At 43.0% G+C, this 20,899-nt stretch overlaps 1 protein-coding gene across 3 annotated transcripts in view; it reads right to left on the bottom strand.

Moving 5' to 3' along the window:
• The window catches only part of CREB5 (cAMP responsive element binding protein 5), a 390,225-nt gene that overhangs the window by 149,776 nt on the left and 219,550 nt on the right, over positions 1-20,899 (bottom strand). Inside the window, exon 1 of one of the 3 annotated variants that reach the window (XM_023544323.2) lies at positions 1,199-2,768. The exons of the other annotated variants lie outside the window; for them this stretch is intronic. Coding sequence (XP_023400091.1) covers positions 1,199-1,245 — 47 coding nt within the window. The 5' untranslated portion in view covers positions 1,246-2,768. Of the gene's footprint in view, positions 1-1,198; positions 2,769-20,899 lie in introns of those variants that run through there. 3 annotated transcript variants of the gene reach the window in all.

Raw genomic sequence — 20,899 nt, 5'->3', positions numbered from 1 at the left:
TCAAAACATGTCTCTAGATTCTTAGAGTATTCAACACATGATAACTTGCCCCCTCTCCATTTATTTAGTGTTAACACCTTACTCTCAAATATGAGCTAGCTGTTCCTACGGCAAATGAAGCAACCCTCCCACAATCCCAACATATTATCTTAAAACTAATTCAAGAACAGAAAGTCTTAAAGATAGCCCCCCGATTAAGCTAATTGTCACAGGAAACAACCTGAAGTTAAAATTCTCAAGCAAAGGCATAATCGCTGTTCACAATCCCTGAAACAATAGGTAAAAGCCTGTCTCGACTTTTGGTGATCATCATATATTATTTACTTTAAAAACCTTCTGTATATACTGAATAATAAATGGAATACCACAATCATTAACTCTTCATACTCAGCACAACACACCCAAGAGTTTTCCAGGCATTTAGAATTTACCAGTTACACTAAAAATGCCATCACTTCATCTTTTATGAAAAGACAACTGTTTTGAGCCATTTAAAAAAGAGAGAGAGAGAATACTAGTAGAAAATAATACACAGCTGTGATAATATCATGTTTTTTTAAATGCCATAATATAATTTTACTTTTAATAATAAAAGATAAAAAAGGGGCGTCTGTGAATAATTAGAGATTGCAGTCTGAAGCCAGTTACAGTCACTGCAATTGATAATAAACTGAAAACCCCTTGAGAGCAGGTAAGTGCTTTGCAACCCTGACCCCCTTGCTCTCACATTACTTAACTACCCTGCGGTTCTTGCATTACATCACCATTCAAGCGATTGGTTCCTGCATTTTAACTCTCTCCCTGTCTCCTCCGATTAGGAGCGACACCGCAGCACAGAAACTTCGCTCGAGTTTGCTCTTTCTTGCTTCGGTTTTTATTTGTGGCCCTTTTTGCTGCGGTTGCTTTGGCTTGCTTTGCTCTTTTGCCCAGCCCAGCCTCTGTTCCACTCATTCAGGTCGCTGTACTAGAACAAAAACTCTTATCAAAGTGAAAAGAAATGCCTCTCCGGGGCAAGAAGAGGAGCGCGGAGGGACTGGGGAAAGAGGAAAAGGCAGAAGAGGAGAAACAAAGACGGGCAGAAAGGGGAGAGGAGGAGAAAAAGAAGAGGAAGGGGAGGACGAAGACTCAAGGGAAAAAAGGTGGTAGGGGCAAAAAAATCTATAAAATCGGAAAAAAGAAAAGAAAATTAAAAACAAACCTCATGGACATCACTGAGGCTGAATTCCCTGCTGAGGTGCAGAACATGAGAGCTCTGGAATGAGTGTGTGTAGAACTTAAGCCAAAGCTTAACTAGCCTGAGTGAGTCATATCCTTCCCATTTGATTCCAGGCCAAACGATGATGTAATGCGCTGGCCCTTCTCTTGCGCCTTGTTCTGGCTCTCTCCCTCCAGCTCGCTTGCTCTCTTTCTCCTGGGCTCGCTCTCCTCCCCCTTCTCCTTTTTAGCTCAGTGCTGGTGAAGTCACCATTTAAATCTGGCAGAACTGAAGCAAAAATTTCAATGTAACCAAAACAGCCCCAGGCTGAGTTCCAGACTCAGGGAGCCTCGGTGGTGCAATTGCTCTTGGAAACGGGTAAACAGAGGGGGAAACAGTGCCGCCTCGGGACGGCCCAACAGCTGCCTTGGAGCTTAGAGCAGGACCAGGAGTTCTGCACTCAGGGGTCGATTGGTCCTGATTAAAAAAAAAAAAAATGCTGATTAAAAAACATGTACACAGTGCCCATGTGTTTGGAGAAAGGGAAATAACAATAGAGATATGTCGAGATGAAGAAGCAGGGGTGGGAGAGAGTTTGTTGGAAGGACGAGGTGTGAATAACCATCACTAGTTTCCAGGCTCTCATTCAGGCTCTCGTTCAGGACCAGGTGACATGGTTTCCATGACCCAGGGCCCTTTTTCCTGGAGCTAGACGGGATTTTCTGTTGCTGAGTACCAGCCACCGCCCCTCCAGAGATTTCTCGCATCTGACCTCCCTGTCAGCAAGGGCAAAACCGCTTCTGGTCCAAACGCGTGCGGGTGTCTGGAGCCATCAAGGACTAGGACATCACAAGTCACTTCTCCATGTGCCCATATATTGGTCGCTTTTTTACGTGCTGCAGGGAAAAAGGCCTTAGTTGCGAAACACAAAGCTTGCCTTGATAGATGAGCACCCCGCTCTCAGGTGAACCCTCCAAAGAGGAGGGAACAAAAGTACTGCTCACCCTCAAAGTGAAAGACGAGCCACCCCTTCCTCAACCTGCTGGAGGGGGGTGCCGGCTGGTGCGGGTGGGGCTGTCTGGGTTTAAAGAGGATGACAGGGAGAACAAACAGTATGTGTGTCTCTTTTTTAATTACAGAGTGAGGAAAAACAGCTGGCGGGGGTGGGGGGGAGACAGGGGGAGTCGAACATTATCCTTCACAAATGACAGTGAAGCGCTTTTAAATTGCTGAATTTCACCCCTCACTTCACACCTCTCCCACTCAGGACTTTACCTAGAACAGTCCACACATCTAGCCGCTTCGTGAGCCCAGCCTTTTAAGCCTATTTTCTCTCAGTTTGCTATTTCCCTCACCCTTTAAGCCTCCTTCAACAACGGAAAAAAATAAAGACAACATAATTTTAAAATTGGGAAGTTTGCTACTTTTTTTTAATACCACAAAAGCAGAAGAAAGGCATGGTGCTGCCGTTTATTTTTTTACAAAAATGATCACAGGTTTTGCTCCAATCATTGCTCCTTCCTAACAGATGACAGCAAGTCAATTGCTTTTCTGACCAGTAAACCAGGTGGTAGATACGGACGTTCATCTCTTTGCTCGTGGCAAAGCAGAGAAGGCCCTGATTTGTCAACTCTATTTTCAGAGGAATCTCTTAGTTTATTAAAAATATCTGCTAGGGAATAGGGTGGAGGGTGGTGGCTAGGGCTCTTACTCTGGGTCCGTTGGAATTTAAATCACAGCTTCAGGGAATATCACCGATGAACTCAGAGCAAAGAGTTAAAAAGCAAGGTCTGTCCAACAGTCTCCATGACCCCAGGGAGGTGGGGTGGGGAAGAGCTTTCTGGCGCAGGCTGCCCTCTAACTTGACATCCTCAATTGATGCTGATGCCACAGTTGCTCCGAGTGACACCTTTATCAAGGCAGGCAGCTCTGAATTAGAGGTGATCAGCCGTAATTACAGCTGGCGCCACCGAAGCCCTTGGCCTGACAGCGGCAAATGTGGTTGTCATAAAGTTTGGTCCACCATGTCAGTGGCCTGTATAACTCATTTACGTCTGACTCGCCAAGCAGCCATTGATTTTTCTACCACTGCAGGGAATAAATAAAATTTTCAATAGTTCTTATCAGCCTTTATACTTTCTCCTTTTTAAATAAGACATTTACCCTGTTGCTTAGTATAAAACTGAGGACTTTCACATTTCCTTCTCCTTTCCCCTGCCCCCGCCAAGCCTGTTTAGTTTTAATACTTAAATGTTTTCTTTATATTATTACTTCATGCATATCAAAATGGATATGTGGTGGAGCTTTCCAAATTTACATCATCCTGTAACTTTAGTGGGAAAATGCTCTTTCTAGGATTTTTCTTATACCACGGACAGGGGTTGGGTTAAGCTGCTAGAGAATGGGCCCTGTTTTTTTCCAGGGAAGTAGGTAAAAGAGACCCTGTATTGTACCAATTGTACCACTGGTAGCTCAATGGTAGAGTTATCTTCTGTGAGGGAGACCTGGGTTTGAATCCTGGCCACGTATCTCATGTGTAGTCATTACCTGTCTGTCAGTGGAGGTTTGCATGTCACTATGATACTGAATGGAGTCCTTGTGGTTAAGAGCTCGGCTGCTAACCAAAAGGTCAGCAGTTAGAATCCACCATCCACTCCTTGGAAATCCTACGGGGCAGTTCTATTCTGTCCTGTAGGGTCTCTATGAGTTGGAATCCACTCAACGGCCATTGAGTACAATGCTGAACAGACTAAGACGAGCTAGGAAGAAATGCCTGCTGATCTACTTCTGAAAATGAGTCATTGAAAACCCTATAAACCCAAAATGTTCTAGTCCCCAACCAATCATAAACATGGCAGAGGATCAGCGTTTCCTTACATTGTGCATGGGGTTGTCATGAGTCGGGGGCCGACTCAACAATAGTCAACAACAACGGGCTGTAGGTAGAGATTATGTAAGGGTACCTTTTCCTGTACTTTCCATGGAAAGTAAAGTAGGAGATGAGAGCTTTGGCCAAAGCCAGGCCCAGACCTGTAATGAGAAACACCAGCACTGTTGCTCCTGCCAGGGGAGGAAGGGGCCAGGAGGTTCAAAGGTGGCAAGTGTGCCTCTGATCACCGAGTGACACGGCCAAAGGCTTCAGTGCTTCTAGAAAGCAGCCAAACTCCAACGGACCAGGAATGTGCGACAGCACCTGACAAAGCTGCGGAGCCAAAAATATGCCAGAACACACTGACACCGCACTGAAACGTCTTTGGAGTGCTGGTCTGAGTTTAAATCAATTTCAGAGTTCAAAGGGGCCTGAATATTTACATTTGCACTTGCTGGTCCCCACATAAGTACCCCCCCCCGCCATTTCCAAGTCAGGCATTTTCTCTGGATGCTGTGTTTCTCCTTATTTGAAAAGAAACCCTGCTTTCCTGGTTTCCTTCCCGCGAGTGAGCAACAGATGATGGAGAAAGAATATCCTCTTCCCAAAAGGAAATTCCCCTCAGACTCAAGAGCTTTCCTTTTCACCCATTTGGCCCTCTCCTCGCCTCTCCCCCAGCCCACCCCATGCTCTATCTGCTTCTCTGAGGAAGAGGGACTTTGGAGATAGGAGCTGTAAAATGCTGTAATTCCAGCGGGAGTCTTCTTAGAAGTAGCCCCCGGCCAACAGGGTAGGCCTCCAGATTAGCTGGCTTCCTCAGGAATGCTTACAACGGCCTTCCCTGCAGAACGTTTCATCCTTGGGGAGAGGGTGGCGGGTTCAGAGCAGCTGTTCGGTGTAACTCACTCACATACTCCCAGCTCTTGATGAAATGTTCGGCTCCAGAGAAGTGGAAACCTCAGAGATTTGAGCTCAGGCTTCATAATGCTTTTGGACTATCTCCAAAACAACCCAATAGAAAAGGCACAATTTCGATTGCAGGAACTGAAAGGCACAGAAGCAGACTAAAGTAAACTTTGTGTGCCTGGGTGAATTTCTGAGCTCAAAGGCATTGTGGAATATATAGTAAATACACCAAACAGTAACTAGCAGCCTTCTTAGAGAAAGCTGACTTTTTTTTTTTTTTTTTTTAGGTTTGAAATTATTCTCCTCAAGGAAAAGCATATCATCTTCCTTCAGACATTGTTTTTAAAATTTAACCCATGATTCCTACGGTCCCAGTGGAGTTTGAGGGGCCAGATAATTTCAGAGTTAAATAAGCTGTAATGACTATCACATGTACCCAGCCGTAAACCTAGTATTATAAATTATTCAGAAAAAAGTGGCATCTCTTCCTTTTTTAATTTACAATAACCATCCAGGTGGTTTTCTAAGGGCTCCTTTGCAAATTGCTTCCAGCGAACCTTCCGGTCACAGACCACTGCACACCCACGTGGTGTCATTCAGCATTCCCTTCAACTTGGGTGTCCCGTGTTTTCACAGTGGACAGAGGCTGAGGAGCTGTCCAGGTGAACCTGTGCAGCAGGTGTTTTGGAGACAGGATCTCCTAAACGTGTGTGCGAGCGGGAGCGTGCTGGTTTAGATGGCTGGGCCAGCAAAAGCCAGCTCCAACACTCCTGGGGAGGAAGCGAGTGAGTGGTCTGTCCTTGGTTACTCCCTTTGTGTGCCCTTCTGCAACTCCCTCCCACACGCCAGATCTGGCATCAAGTACCCTAAGCCAATTTGCTGACCTTGCCTGTGTCAAAACGTATTTGGAATATACTGAGCTGACAATGTTAAATGTATTTAAGACAAAGGATTGAATCTCTAATTATGGAGCCATCATGAAGCCTTAAAACCAGTTGCCATCGAGTCGATTTCAACTCATGGCAACCCCATGTGTGTCAGAGTAGACTGTCATAGGGTCTTCAATGCCGAGTTTTCAGAAGTAGATTGCTAGGACTTTCTTCTGAAGTGCCTTGGGTAAATTCGAACCTCTAACCTTTCAGTTAGCAGCCAAGCTGTTAACTATTTGTGCAGCCCAGACACTCCCTGTCTCAAATACTTTAAGGAAGCCTTAAGGGGTAGGTAATGGGAAGTTATGAGAGTCCTTTGATCATCCATAAAATATTATCATCTATTCTGCCTACTCACAGCTTCATTTTTCTAATTAACTTCTACTCCATCTTTAAAACGGATATATCACTGTATCACTTGAACCTATCACAATGTCTGAAAGCAGTCCACACTCCATGAATATTTGTTCAATAAATGAATGAGTGAATGAATGAATATACTCCTCAGCTCAGGTATTACCTTTCCCGTGAACTCCTTCCTGGCTCTACCAGGCTAGGTGAAGGGTATCTGTTTTTCAGTGCTCCTTTGCATTCTGGGCCAGATTCCACCCCAGCTATAAGCTGGTGATGGAAAGAACCCAGGAGTCCCTGGGTGATGCAAATGGTTAACACTCTTGACTTCTAACCAAAAGACTGGAGGTTTAAGTCCACCCAGAGGTGCCTCAGAAGAAAACTCAGCCACTGAAAACACTATGAAGTACGTTTCTACTCTGATGCGTATGGAGTCATGAGTCAGAGTTGACTCGACAGTAAGGGCAACTGTAAAGAAAATATTTCCATGCTTGTCTTCCCCCAAGAGAAAAACTACTCTCTTTGTACTAGCTTCTTCAGGGCAGAGACTATGCTTATTCGTCTTTGCACCCCCAGCACCTGGCAAGCACCTAGCCCACGCATAGTAGGTCCTCAAGAAACTTTACTGAACCCAGACTAGTACTGGCACAGGCTGCTGAGCCTTCCCTGGATTGTTTCCCTCAATAAAGTTCTTTTTCTTGTTACATTCCTATTCACACTTTTCCTGTTATTTCCCAAAGATCTGAAGCATCTAGAAAACTTGCAATAGTAAGAAATTCCCAGGAAATCTACTAATTGGTCTTTGCACTATGCCTTTTCCCCTTGAAGGGCCTTATGGTTGTTGTTGCTGTTGTTAGTTGCTGTACAGTCGATTCTGACTCACGGTGACCCTATGTGTGCAGAGCACAACTGTTTCATAAGGTTTTCAATGCTGTAGTCTTTTGGGAGCAGATCGCCAGGCCTGTCTTCTGAGGCACCTCTAGGTGGGTTTGAGCTAACAACTTTTTAGTCAGTTGTCTTAACCATCTATTGCTGCTATAATAGAAATACCACAAGTGGGTGGCTTTAACAAAGAGTTTATTTCCTCACTGTGAAGTAGGCTTAAAGTCCAAATTCGGGGCGTCAGCTCCAGGGGAAGACTTTCTCTCTCTGTTGGCCTTCTTATCAATCTTCCCCTGGACTAGGAGGTTCTCTGAGCAGGGACCCTGGGTCCGAAGGATGCACTCTGCTCCCAGCACTGCTTTCTTGGCGGTATGAGGTCCTCCTGCCTCTCTACTCACTTCTCTCTTTTATATCTCAAGAGATTGCCTCAAGACACAGTCAATCTTTTAGATTGAGTCCTGCCTCACTAACACAATTGCCACCCATCCTCCCTCATTAACATCATAGACGCAGGATTTATAACACCTAGGTAAATCACATCAGACAACAAAATGGTGGGCAATCACTGGATACTGGGAATCACGGCCCAGCCAAATTGACGCACACATTTTTTGAGGGACACAGTTCAATCCATGACACCAATAGTAGAGCGCTTAACCATTTGTGCCACTCAGATACCTTGAAGGGCCTTAGATCCTTCTTACTTGTCCTGGGGCCATGTGGTGGGGACACCAGAATGAGCACCCTGAGGTTGATGTCACAACAGCTTACAAGAGACTATTTCTACCAGTCCCACCATGAAGCACCCAGGGGAACTGAAACTTGAGATGAGAGGGACTGGACATTCTCCTATTGGTTGGGGTGCTTTTTGCATGTTTGCTGAGTCACCCTAAGAAAAGGGACTTTCATGGTGGTTGAAAAATGTCATCCCTTTGTGCACTATAAATTCAAAGCACTGGGTGTCTTCTTGCCGAATATTCCTCCCAAATACTTTTCAATTGCCTTCTGAAAAAGATTAGTTACTTGTTTGGATGAACGCCCTGAAATTTTACTATACTGGCTGCTTTCATTGTTAAACATTTTCAAGTAACTAAAGAAAACTACAAAAGTCAGAAGGAGTCTGAAGAGGTTTTGATGGTATTAGGAATAAAAAGGAAGGCTTAATTCAGGAATTATATTTGTGGGTTCCTCTTTTTTTTTCCCCACAGGGATTCCAGCTGTAGAGTATGTGTGTATTTAATAACTGACCTTTCCTTTCACTGAGCAGAGAAGTCCACCAGCACCGATTTACTAGGAGAGTTTCTGCAAGGAGAATTAGCCCTCCAACACTTATGCCTGGTGGGGATGAGGAAACCCCCCCTTTTTTTTTAACCCCAAATCTGAAGTTCTTGGGCCTTCCAAATGAAATTATCTATGTTTTTATTAAAAGGGCCCCTGTGTTAAAAAGTTGGTTTTGATAAGAGAGAATGAATGAAAGAGAAAACTGCTGACATAATATTTTGGTTTCCAAACCCACTTCCACATTCTACTGTCCCTCTCAGGCCTGTACATGACTGTGGTTTCTCTGTTTACACCAGAACCTCACAGAAAGGTGCAGTTAATCCTGCCTCATACTGAAATTAGGCTCTTAAAAAAAAAAATTACACTGACTTTTTTGCGTGAACTAGTACATGTTTCCATCTTTTTAGAAGCTCAATAGTATATGATTTATAAATAATTTAGATTTGTCCTCTCCAATCCCATGAGAGGGAAAGTAGATATTACGATGCCTATTTTTTTTTTTAAGAGGTCACTCCTTGGAAACTCTATGGGGCAGTTCTACTCTGTCCTATAGGGTCGCTATGAGTCAGAATTGACTTGATGGCACTGGGTTTGGTTTTAAGAGGTCTTTAGGTTTGGGAGTTAAAGGTGCTAAACTCCTCTTTCTCCACGAACTTGAGAATCCCTCTGGCATTAATAGAAATAGGAAGGAAAGTGAGGCTCAAGCGATTTCTGGGCCAAGCTGAAGGCCTAATTCCTTTCCTTTAGTACTCACCCAAAAGAGAGAGTACAGCTTCAAGTTGGCCTTAGATCATACCTTTCTTGGGCAACAAATTCCTCTGAGAATCTAACGAAAGCTTCAGCTCCTTGTTTGAACCACTGACTGCGGGTTAAAAACTCCCAATAGAAAAACCATGATCTCTTCGTATTAAACATCAAGCTCTGCTCTTTCACAGGTTAAAAAAAAAAAAAAGTTGGTAAACAGAGATAAATCGCAGTGTCTCAAAGGCTGGTCTGGCACTACAACCAGCAGAACTAGGCCTTTCTCTGGCCCAGTGATGCTCGGATTTGGAGTGCCTGAGAATCTCTGGGGAACAAGGTAGAATGCGGATTTCTGGGTATGACTTTAGAGATTGTGTAGATCAAGGTGGAGCCCAAGGATATGCATTTTTAAGCAGACCTCTGTCTTAGTTATCTAGGGCTGCTATAACAGAAATACCACAAGAGGATGGTTTTAACACACAGTCTATTCTCTTACAGTATAGGAGGCCAGAAGTCCAAATTCAGGATGCCAGCTCCAGGGGAAGGCTTTCTCTGTCTGTCGGCTCTGGGGAAAAGTCCTTGCCGTCAATCTTCCCATGGTCTAGGAGTTTCCAGCACAGGGACCCCAGGTCCAAAGGATGCACTCCCCTCCTGGTTCTTCATTCTTAGTGGTAGGAGGTTCCTCTCCTCTCTGCTTGATTCTCTCTTTTATATCTTAAAAGAGATTGACTCAAGATGCAACCCAATCTTGTAGATTGAGTCCTGCCTCATTAACATAACTGCCTCTAATCCTGCCTCATTAACATTATAGAGTTTAGGAGTTACAACACACAGCATAATCACATCAGATCAAAAATGATGGACAACCACTCAATACTGGGAATCGTGGCCTAGCCAAGTTGACACACATTTTTTGGTGGGGGGACAATTTAATCCATAACAACCTCCTCAGAGATTCTTATGCATAGATGACACGTTAAGAAAGACTGAGTTCTACATGATTCTGTTATGATAAAAATTTTATAAACAAAATAACATAAACATAGATATAAAAACAAATAAAAGTTAAACATACAAATAAATATAAAAATGAATATGAATGCAAATAGAAATAGAAACATATTATCCCTACTGTTTAGGCTCTAAAGAAAGCAGTTATGACTTTCCTTCATCTCTATGTTTAAGGTAAAAAAAAATCTGTAATCTGTCCTAAAATTATTGGGCCTTTAAAAATTGTCTATAGTGGCTTTCCAAAACAGTATGCATACAGTGCATGGAAATAAAACATATGTTTCACAGTGACATAACAGCCATGTAAATTGTCTATGGAATTATAGTTTCCAGGACCCCTGATAAGATTAGGGTTTCCTGACCTGTGGCCAGTTTCGAAAGGCATTTCTCTCCTCTGTTTACTATCAACTCTTCCAGATGTTTATTTTGCAATATTCCCAGTCCCTAATGGGGGATTGAGAAAGTGACAACAATCACAAGAGAGCACACTGGGGTGGGAAAGTAATATCAGTGATGACCGAGGGGCCCATTGCACAATACCAGCTCATGACACCTTTGGCATAGCTTTGTTATCCGTTTGAACTTTTTGAACATCAGCAGTGGTCTTGGATCTTGAATGCTACAGAGGAGAAGGATTCCCTTCTCCAAAGTTCTTTACACACCACTGTCTACAAAGGACATTATAAATATTTTTCAAGTCTTTTATTTTTAACCTCATAAAGTGCCTTAAGTACATGAGAGCAGAAACTGTCGGTCTATTCACAGACCCAAAAACAAGAATGACCGTTGAAGGGGAATGAGGACGATGACCTGTGAGTCATCAAGGGTTGTATCTAGAGCTAAACAGGAATTAAGTGTCTGAATTACAATGATGCTCCTTGTATAGTTTCTACTTGGCCACCTCTATCATATTAATGCTGTCATAGTGCCACAGAAACAGATATTGAAACAGACACACAAGTACACACACAAATACAAGGAATGAAAAATTGTGCAGCCTTGGGAGGTGGTGAAGGTCTGGAAAAACAACAGGAGGTAGCAGTGGTCGAAGAGTTAACGGGCAGAGAACATGAAAAATAATAGTGGCTATGACAAAAATAAAGAGACTTCTTAAACATGTCTTGGGTCGCTTAAAGCCCTTCTTTCTTGGGACAATATGCCCTTTTCATGCTGACTCTCGTTGAAGATTTTTACAACCATGTACTCAGAGAAGTTTTGTGTTGACAGAAGAGGAGCGTCTTCAAGGTTTGGAGAATGAACAGCTATTGACCGTTACTAATGACACCAATCTTTGAGTGAAATAGTTTTGGGGTAGCAATCCTCTTTAAAGCTGTGGGGTACTTTCAGAAATAAATTACCTTTCCCATTTGGTGAAAAGATATCCTTAGTGTTGACTTTTCAGAGGAAAACCCAGAGCCTTCCCTGTCTCAAATCTGAGCTGCCATTGTGTGTGTGAGTGTACGTGCGCCTTGTCCTCAACTGAAATAGTACCCATGATACACAGTTGCATAGGGCACAGCAATTTTGCAAGGTTAGGTGGTTTTGAGCCTAGACGACCCCGTAACTCAGCCTGGGGCAACTATGTCTTAATTTGTCAATGTTTCTGTTATTTTAACAAAAGCTATTTGGTGTTACCTGATATCTCTTGGCCTGGTCAGACGTCAGCAAAATTGAGATCCTTTTCTTTCTCATCTCCCCTTTCGCTACTTCTCTCTGTATTTCCTAATGCTCTTTTGTTCTTCACTTGTTTTAAGTCAACTCATGAAAGATTTGGAGAGGGGGCAGGTTAGCAGCAAATTTCTCACCTTCCATGCAGGAGACCTGGGTTCGATTCCCAAACAAAGCATCTCCTGCACAGCCACCACCCATTTGTCAGCAGTGGCTTGTGCGCTGCTATGATGCTGAATAGGTCTCAGTGGAGCTTCCAGACTAAAACAGACTAGGAAGAAAGGCCTGTTGATCTACTCCCCAAAATCAGCCAATAAAACCTCTATGGATCTCAGTGGTGATCCACAACTGATCACGGGGATGGCACAGGACTAGGCAGCATTTCTTCCTGTCACGTATAGGGTTGCCATGAGTCAGGGGTTGACTTAATGGCAATTAACAACAACAAAGATTGAGGACTCAAGGAAACTCAAAGTCATAAGGCCTTAGGGTGGTATTTGAGGTACCAGGACAGAAGGTGGGAGGGAAGAATTTTGGTATGTGGATGCTGCTGAGTCTTTTGGTGCTAGGTTTTAGAGACACAACAGAAAACAAAACAACCAAGGTCTCAGGCCTCCTGGAGCTGTCATTTTAATGAGTAGAAAGAAGTAATAAACAAGTAAATAGGCCAATAAATAATTCTAGATAGTGACAATTGCTATAAAGGAAATAAAACATGGTGATGAGATGGAGCACTGGGTGTGATGAAGCAGTTTAGATAAGGCATTCAAGGAAAGCCTCTCTGAAGAAATGACATTTGACTTGAGAACTGAATAGTGAGAAGCAGCCAGCATGTGTAGATTCAGAGGAAAAGGTGTGTAGAGAGAACAAGCTGGCTAAATGCCAAGGCAGGAAGGGACTTAGTGTATTCCACACATGGACAGAAAGAGGCCACAGAGGGAAGGAAGAGAGGGAAAAAGATAACTTGGAGAGGTAGGTAGGGGTCTTGCTGGCCATGACAAGGAGTTCCTATTTTATTCTGCTTGCAGACAGAAGCCACTGAGGAGTTGTCTGTTTCCTGGTGCTGCTGTTACAGAAATACCACGAGTGGGTGGCTTTAAAGAACAGAAATTTATTTTCTCACAGTGCAGGAGACTAGAAGTCCAAATCAGGATCTCAGTCATGTTAATTCCTTCCTTGTCAGTAGATCTGGGCATTCCTTGGTTCCTTGGCTTGTAAAGGATCTTCACATGACATCCCCACCACCCATGTGTGTGCATCTCTGTGCCTCATCTGCTCTTTTTATAAGTCAGAAGTGACTAGATTTAGAACCCACCTTACTATTTCCAAACAGGATTACATCCACAGGTATAGGGATTCCAGCACTTTTTTTTTTTTTTTTTTTTGTGGGAGACACAATTTAATCCATAACAGGAGCCAAAGAAATGGATTGACATAATCTGATTTTCATTTTAAACAAATGGCACTAACTGCTGTATGGAGAATGGATTGTCGGGCAATAACAATTCAAGTTTGGAGAACAGGTAAGAGATCTTCCAGTGGTCCAGATGAGTGATGGGGGAGGCTGCATTAGGCTGGTAGCAGAGGATGTGGGTGAGAAGAGGACAGAGTCAGCAGAGATTGCAGAGGCACGGCCAGCAGCAGTACCTGGGTTAGTCAGCTATCAGGAGCGAGGAAAAGGAGAAATCAAGAACTCCACATTTTTGGCCCAATCAAGTGGGTAAATGCTAGTGTTTTTAAGTGTGATGGGCAAGACTGGTATGCGCAATATTTGGGGAGAAGTCAAGAGTTTTGCTTTAGACATGTTAATTTGAGACATCTATTGGACACGCAAGGATCTCTAGTGGCACAGTGGTTAAGCACCTGGCTGCTAATCTCTGGTTCAAACCTACCCAGCAGGTCTGCAGGTGAAAAGCCTGGTTATCTGCTTTCGTAGAGATTACAGCCAAGAAAACTCTATGGGGGAAGTTCTACTCTTTCACATGGAATCATTATGAGTTGAAAACAACTCATCAGCACCTAACAAGAAAAACCACCACATACAACTTACAGATGGAGAAGTCAGGAAGGTATATGGATAGGATCATCAGAGCTCTAGAGTTGCGTGCAGCTCTGAAGACATCCATTGGGAAGCAGTTCTTATTGACTGCCTTTAAAACCATAAACCAGATGAGGCTCAGCACTGAGTCACACAGGACACTCATAGTCAGAGGTGGGCGGAGGAGAATTAGCCAGTAAAGTGGGAGAAAAACCAGGAAGTCCTGGAAGTCAGTGTAAGAACAACAGTCAACTTCAGATGACCAGGAAGTAGCAATTGTTAAAAATCAACTCTTTGGTCCCTCCTGTGACTGGGCCCACCTGGGGAAAAGACTGAAGGGCAAAGGAACACAAACTGAGAGAATAGGCCCTCTCTCCCCCTACCACTTTTCTGCAAACACTCCAACCCCTTCCCCATGGTTGCAAATATCAAAAAAGAAAGTCTTTAATGCCAAAAATGCAAAGATATTTCACAAGCAATAAAAGATAACAAGCTTAAAAAAAAATTCTACCTGAGGCCAAAAGCTTTTAAATACTCTGCTGCTTGCACACCTTTCCCTTTTATAGTCCCTGCTCATGAAGCCCTGGTGGCACAGTGGTTAAAGCACTCAGCTGCTAACCAAAAGGTCGGCAGTTCGAACCCACCAGCTGCTCCATGGGAGAAAGATGTAGCAGTCTGCTTCCATAAAGATTACAGCCTTGGAAACCTTATGCGGTAGTTCTACTCCATCCTATAGGGTCACTGTAAGTTGGAATTGACTTGATGGCAATGGGTTTTTTTGGCTCATAGGGCAGTTAAGATACTGCTCCAGCACACAAATGAATAGATACAGGTTTTATTAGTAAGACTATGAAACGTTGTGTCAACAAAGGGTGTCTAGTTTATTCATTACCATTTTCGAGACTTAGCAGAGATGATAGAATTAAAATTACTCATGGTCATTAGATGAAAATCTCCTTTTGTTTCAAAGGCTAGGGAGCAAGATGAGAAAGAAAGTCCTAAGACATGTTTTTAAACAATAAACTTTATTAATGTATGTGATGATAACAGCTCTATGACATTTCTCACTTTGAGATGGCTCCAGGATGGTTTGGGGAAATGGGCTGTCCAATGAGTTCTCAGAGCTGCTCCCCAGAGGCTGACAGGAGCAGAAGTTTTCCAGATTTCTCTCCATCACTGGGGATAGGTATCCTGGGGGCAAGTTTTTAAAATTGGAAGATGGTTTTGGAATGTGGGATGATACCCATTTTTTTTTTTTTTTTCTGTATGAGACCCAGGAGGCCCTGGGTAAAAAACAAATGGGAAGACTTGAGAAATCCCCACCCCCCACCAACTTTCAAAAAACTAAATAATAAATTTTAAAATTAAAAGTTAAATTGTGGGCGTTTTGATGAAAATCCATAATTGTTCTCAATAAATTCATATTTTCCTAAACAGTAGTGGCACTGACCCCAAATAATTTTATGAGTTGTAATCGACTCGACAGCAATGGGTTCCCCTGAAGATGGTCTATGAAAGAAAAAAAAAGAAACCCATTGCCATCGAGTTGATTCTGACTCATAGTGACCCCACAGGACAGAGTAGAACTGCCCCGTAGGGTTTCCAAGGCTGTAAATCTTTAGGGAAGCAAACTGTCATATCTTTCTTCTACAGAGTGACTAGTGGGTTCGAACCACTGACCTTTTGTTTAGCAGCCGAGTGCTTTAACCACTGCCCTACCAGGTCTCCTAAAGATGGTCTATACTTACTTTAAAAAGAGCAATAGAGGTAAGGTATTGGTGGGGAAGGAGCTCTGGTGCTACGGTGGCTAAGCCGTCGGCTGCTAACTAAAAGCCTGGTGATTCAAACCCAACAGCAACTCCAGGGAAGAAAAGGCCTGGTCATCTGCTCCCATAAAAATTAAAAAAAAAAAAAATTGCTGTCAATGCTGACTCATAGCAACCCTATAGGGCAGAGTAGAACCGGCCCACAGGGTTTCCAAGGATCGGCTGGTAGATTTGAACTGCCAACCTTTTGGTCGTTAAGTCACTTGATCAAAATCACACTAGGCTCCCTTGTGCCTACCCAGAGTTCTTTCTGCTACATCACTGGAAGGCCTGATGTCTCTGAATGTGCAGGGATATCTCATTCAGTGATTGCCCCGAATCCCTTCTTGGCTTTGGGGTCTTAGGAGTGGAGGTTGTGCCCTGAACAATATGTCTGTCCTGGGACAAGTGAAACGGTCTGTCTAAGCAACAGTTGGGGCCCAGGGCGTTTCCCGCTAACTGAGTCTAGACAGGCAGTCTCTGCTGATCAGAATTTGTCAAAGCCTATTTCATAGTACATGATTAACTGTGATGTTTTTGTAGCCAAATAAATGCATTATGAGCAGGACACTTTTCCTGCAGATCTCTGCAACCTCCTGGATCTGTTCTGGGAAATGAATGGAAAGCACTGGGGATTCTGGCAACAATAATGCCAGCTTACATGTGTTACAAAGCAATGTGTTACCTCATTTGATCCTCCTATAACTTTTCCCAAGGAGTGAGCTGAGGTCAGAGAGGTATAACAACTTGGTCAACATTGTTTTGAGACTTTTCCGTAAGATCATTTTTCTCCTTGTCCAATGTCCCAAATATGTGTTACTTTATTTTGTAAAGTGACTTTTGCATTTAGTTGGCTGGGATGGTTGGAACTTTTGAGGTAGGAAAAAAAAAGAAAATGTAATGATAATTGTAATTATTATAAAAACAAAAGTTAATTAGTAAGTCTTTACTCAATGTGGAGACCCAGCTTCATTCCTAACCAACGCATGTCACGTACAGCCACCATCACAGTCTGTCGGTGGAGGCTTGTGTGTTGCTATGATGCTGGACAGGTTTTAGCCGACCTTCCAGACTAAGACAGACTGGGAAAAAAAAGCCTGGTGATCTGCTTCTGAAAATCAACCAGTGAAAACTCTATGGATCAAAAAGGTCCGATCCGAAACTGATCACGGGACTGGCACAGGACCTGGCAGTGTTTAGTTCCATTCCATTGTGCATGGGGTTGCCATGAGCCGGGGGCTCCCTCGAAGGCAGCTAACAACAACAACAACAATACTAAATGCCAAGTAGTGTGCTAAGAAAAAAAAAAAAAAATTTTTTTTTTTTTTTTTAAGCAGGTCTGAAATATCTCACTAAATGCTAAGAACAAATATGGCTGCTATTATTAGCCTTTTTTTTTTTTTAACAGATGAAGAAGCAAAAGTTCAGAGAGGTTAAGTAACTTGCCTAAGGTCACACAGCTGGCTCATGGCAAAGGAGAGTCACAAACCCAGGCAGTTGAATGATACATTTATGCTCTAGTCCACCACAGCTTGTTTCTTTTTCTTTGTGGCCACAAAGACAAAGACAAAGTGCTCACTTCTTCTTTCTTGGATTCTCCGTCTCTTGTTTTAACTCTCACATGTTGACTGGCAACTGAGATACCCATGTCCTCCCAGAATTTGAGAAGAGGTATTTGAGACAGGAAAAAAGGCCCCAAGTCTCTTGCTTCTCTCCTAACAGTCTAATGGTTCTTTTCTAGTCGAAACTAACAACATCTAAGACTGACTCAGGGTACCAAAAATATGCTGACGCTAAAGCAAGGCGTAAGAAAAACCCAGTTTTCTGAGAAGAGACCATAGAAAGCGGGAAACGTATTTCTAAATTGGAAGTGACTGAATTCATTTCACAATACAGGCCACTAAATAACCGATCTTGCACACATTTTTCGTAATAGATTGTTTAGAAAACGCAATCGTAACCTCATCCAAAGCATGCTGCTATGGACTTGTGAAAAGAATATACACACGTCTCTCTGTATTTTCATATTGGTGGACTTTTTTGTTGTTTTGACTTGTATTGAGTTTTACTCCCAGAGTTTTTAGGGAACACATGGAGGATTCACGGAATTAAAAACAAACTTTGGACCATTACCTCTTATAAGCTACATGTTTTCTTATGGAAAAATGATTAAGTGCTTGACTACTAACCAAAAAGCTGGCGCTTCAAACCCACCCAGAGGTGCCTCAGAAAAAAGGCTTAATTTTGATTTGCTTCTGAAAGGTCACAGTCTTGAAAATCCCATGAAGCGCAGTTCTACTCTGCAACACATGGGATTGCCGTGAGTCAGAACGGACTCTACGGGAACTGGTTTGAGTTTATTTTTGCTTTTTACCCTTCGTATGCCTGAACACGAACTGATGCATTTGATTACTGTGTGGCCGGAGAATACTGAGTATACGATGGACTACCAGAAGAACGAACAAATCTGCCTTTAAGAAGTTCAGCCAGAATGCTCCTTAGAAACGAGGATGGCGAGACCTTGTCTTATATACATTGGACATGTTGTCAGGAGGGACTAATCCCTGGAGACGGACATCATGCTTGGTAGAGTGGAGGGTTGGTGAAAAAGAGGAAGACCCTCAATGAGATGGATTGACACAGTGGCTGCAATGATGGGCTCAGGCACAGCAAAGATTGTGAGGATAGCACAGGACCAGATGGCATTTTGGTTCTGTTGTACAAAGGGTCACTGTGAGTCAGTACTGACTTGGTGGCACCTAACAACAAGAATTCTTTGCATATGAGGAACCTAAGTGGTGTAAGTGGCTTGTGATTAGCTGCTAACCTAAAGGCTGGTGGTTCAAACCCACCCAGTGGCTCCATGGAAGAAAGGCCTGGCAATCTGTTTCCATAAAGACTACAGCCAAGAAAACCCTGTGGAGCAGTTCTACTCTGTAACACATGGGGTTGCCCGTGAGTCAAAGGCCTGCTCTTCGGCAGCTAACGTCAACAATACACTCTCTTCGTATACAAATATTCATGGATGAAGAAGACCAACCAAACTGAATCCACTGCCATCGAGTAGATTCCAACACATAAGATGAAAACCAATTAGTTTCTCATTAATCAATTAACACACATATTGTTTTGTGATATTGTTTGCCAATCCCACGATGTGTCAACACTCTCCCCTTCTCAACCTCTGGTTTCCCTTTTCCATTTGTCTATCTTTCGTGTCCCCTCCTGCCTTCTGGTCCTTGCCCCTGGGCTGGTGTGCCCACTTAGTCTCATATACAAGGTTGAACTACACATGTTATTGTTTGTTCTATAGGCTTGTCTAATCTTTGGCTGAAGGGTGAACCTCAAGAGTGACTTCAGTACTGAGTTAAAAGGGTGTCTGGGGGCCATACTTTTGGGGTTTCTCCAGTCTCTGTCAGACCAGTAAGTCTGGCCTTTTTTTGTGAGTTTTAATTTTGTTCTACATTTTTCTCTCGCCCTGTCTACGGCCCTCTATTGTGATCCTTGTTAGAGTAGTGGGTGGTGGTAGCCAGGTACCATCTAGTTGTGCTGGACTCAGTCTGGTGGAGGCTGTGGTAGCTGTGGTCCATTAGTCCTTTGGACTAACCTTTCCCTTGTGTCTGTGGTTTTCTTCATTCTCTCTTGCTCCAGATAAGGTGGAGCAAGTAGATGTATCTTAGATGGCTGCTCACAAGCTTTTAAGACTCCAGATGTTACTTACCAAAGTAGGATGTAGAACATTTTCTTTATGAACTACGTTATCCCAGTTGAGCTAGATGTCCCCCAAGACCATGGCTCCCAGCCCTCAGCTCAGTTAATCAGTCCCTCAGGGAGTTTATGTTATTTTTGGATAAAATTTTGGATATTTTGGACAAAGCATTAGCTTCTCTTAGTCTGCATTAATGACTACAAAAAATACTATTTCCAGTGACAGAAAGACAATAGCTCCTAGAATCTCAAACTCAGACAAATGGTCTTCATGGAGAGATGATTGTTTAATAAAAGGCAGAGAATGTAACTAAGCCATTTTCAAATATGTGCCAGCTGGTCTTAAAAATGTTTTACTTTCTCTCATGCGTGGTAAAGAACATTCAGAATGATGTCAAGAGGGATGGGGATGGCAGGAGAACTGGTGTATAAAGCAAGAAAAGAAGCCCAAGGTAGCTCAGCTCTGCTCTCTTGTGCTGGTGCAGCTGTACCCAGAGCAGCCCCCGGCTTCAAGCTGACGGGTGCATCCTTAGGGCCAGACGGAGAGGGAAGCAGGCCTGGAAGCAGGTGAAATTACAGAAACAAAGATTCTTGACACAGGAAACAGACTTCCAGAGCTTATAGCAAAACAACAAATGCTTTACTTCTGTTCCATGAGCTTGGCTTGCAGCCACAGTTGTAAAAATCAGCCCATCTGTCCTCCGATGCCCTTGATGTGGGAATCTCGTATTTGGAGAGAGGGCCAGAAAGTCCCACAGTGGTGGACTTTTTTGTTGTTGTTATTTTTGGTTTTTACTTTAAAGTCATCTCTGATTTTCTAAAGAATTGCAAAGAGAGTAGAGTCTTCCCATATACCCTTCACCCAGCTTCCGCTGATGTTAGTTTAGCATCTTATATAACCATGACACATTTATCAGAACTAAAAATTTAACATTGGTAAAATACTATTAAGTAAACTATAGACTTAATTTGGATTTTGCCAGTTTTCTTACTAATGTATTTATTTTCTGTTCTAGGATCCAATCCATAATGGGGTTTTAATAATTTTATTCCCTTGTTCAAAAGCGAGCTGTCAATTGCTAACCAAAGTAATGTTCTTTAGTTATTTAGTCGCATCCTATAGTTTTTTTTTTTAATAGTTTTAGAGTCATCTGCCACTATTCCCCAACAGGTACATATAAAGTTTGACTAGACCCAAATTAGACGTATTTGTAATCTCTCAACTTACCCTGCTATTTCCTACATCCACAACTTGACTCATGCTGTTCCCTGTACTTGAAACATCTTCTACCACACATGGTCCTACTCTTTCTTTAAAACTCACGTCAAAAGCCTTCTACTTTAATAAAGCGTTCCTGACTCCTCCAGCCAGATATGTTAGTTCCTACCTAGGAATCCCTGGTGCACAGTATTATACATTTCTTGTACTGCATACTGGAAGGGTATCACTACATGGGGCACGAGAGCAGGGACATGGTGAAAGGGCAGGATCTTGGCAGCTTAAGATCAGCAAGA

The sequence above is a fragment of the Loxodonta africana genome, chromosome 8, assembly GCF_030014295.1.
Source record: "Loxodonta africana isolate mLoxAfr1 chromosome 8, mLoxAfr1.hap2, whole genome shotgun sequence".
Lineage (NCBI taxonomy): Eukaryota > Metazoa > Chordata > Mammalia > Proboscidea > Elephantidae > Loxodonta > Loxodonta africana.
Note: the sequence above shows the minus strand (reverse complement) of the source record. Positions and strands in the feature narration are given on the sequence as shown.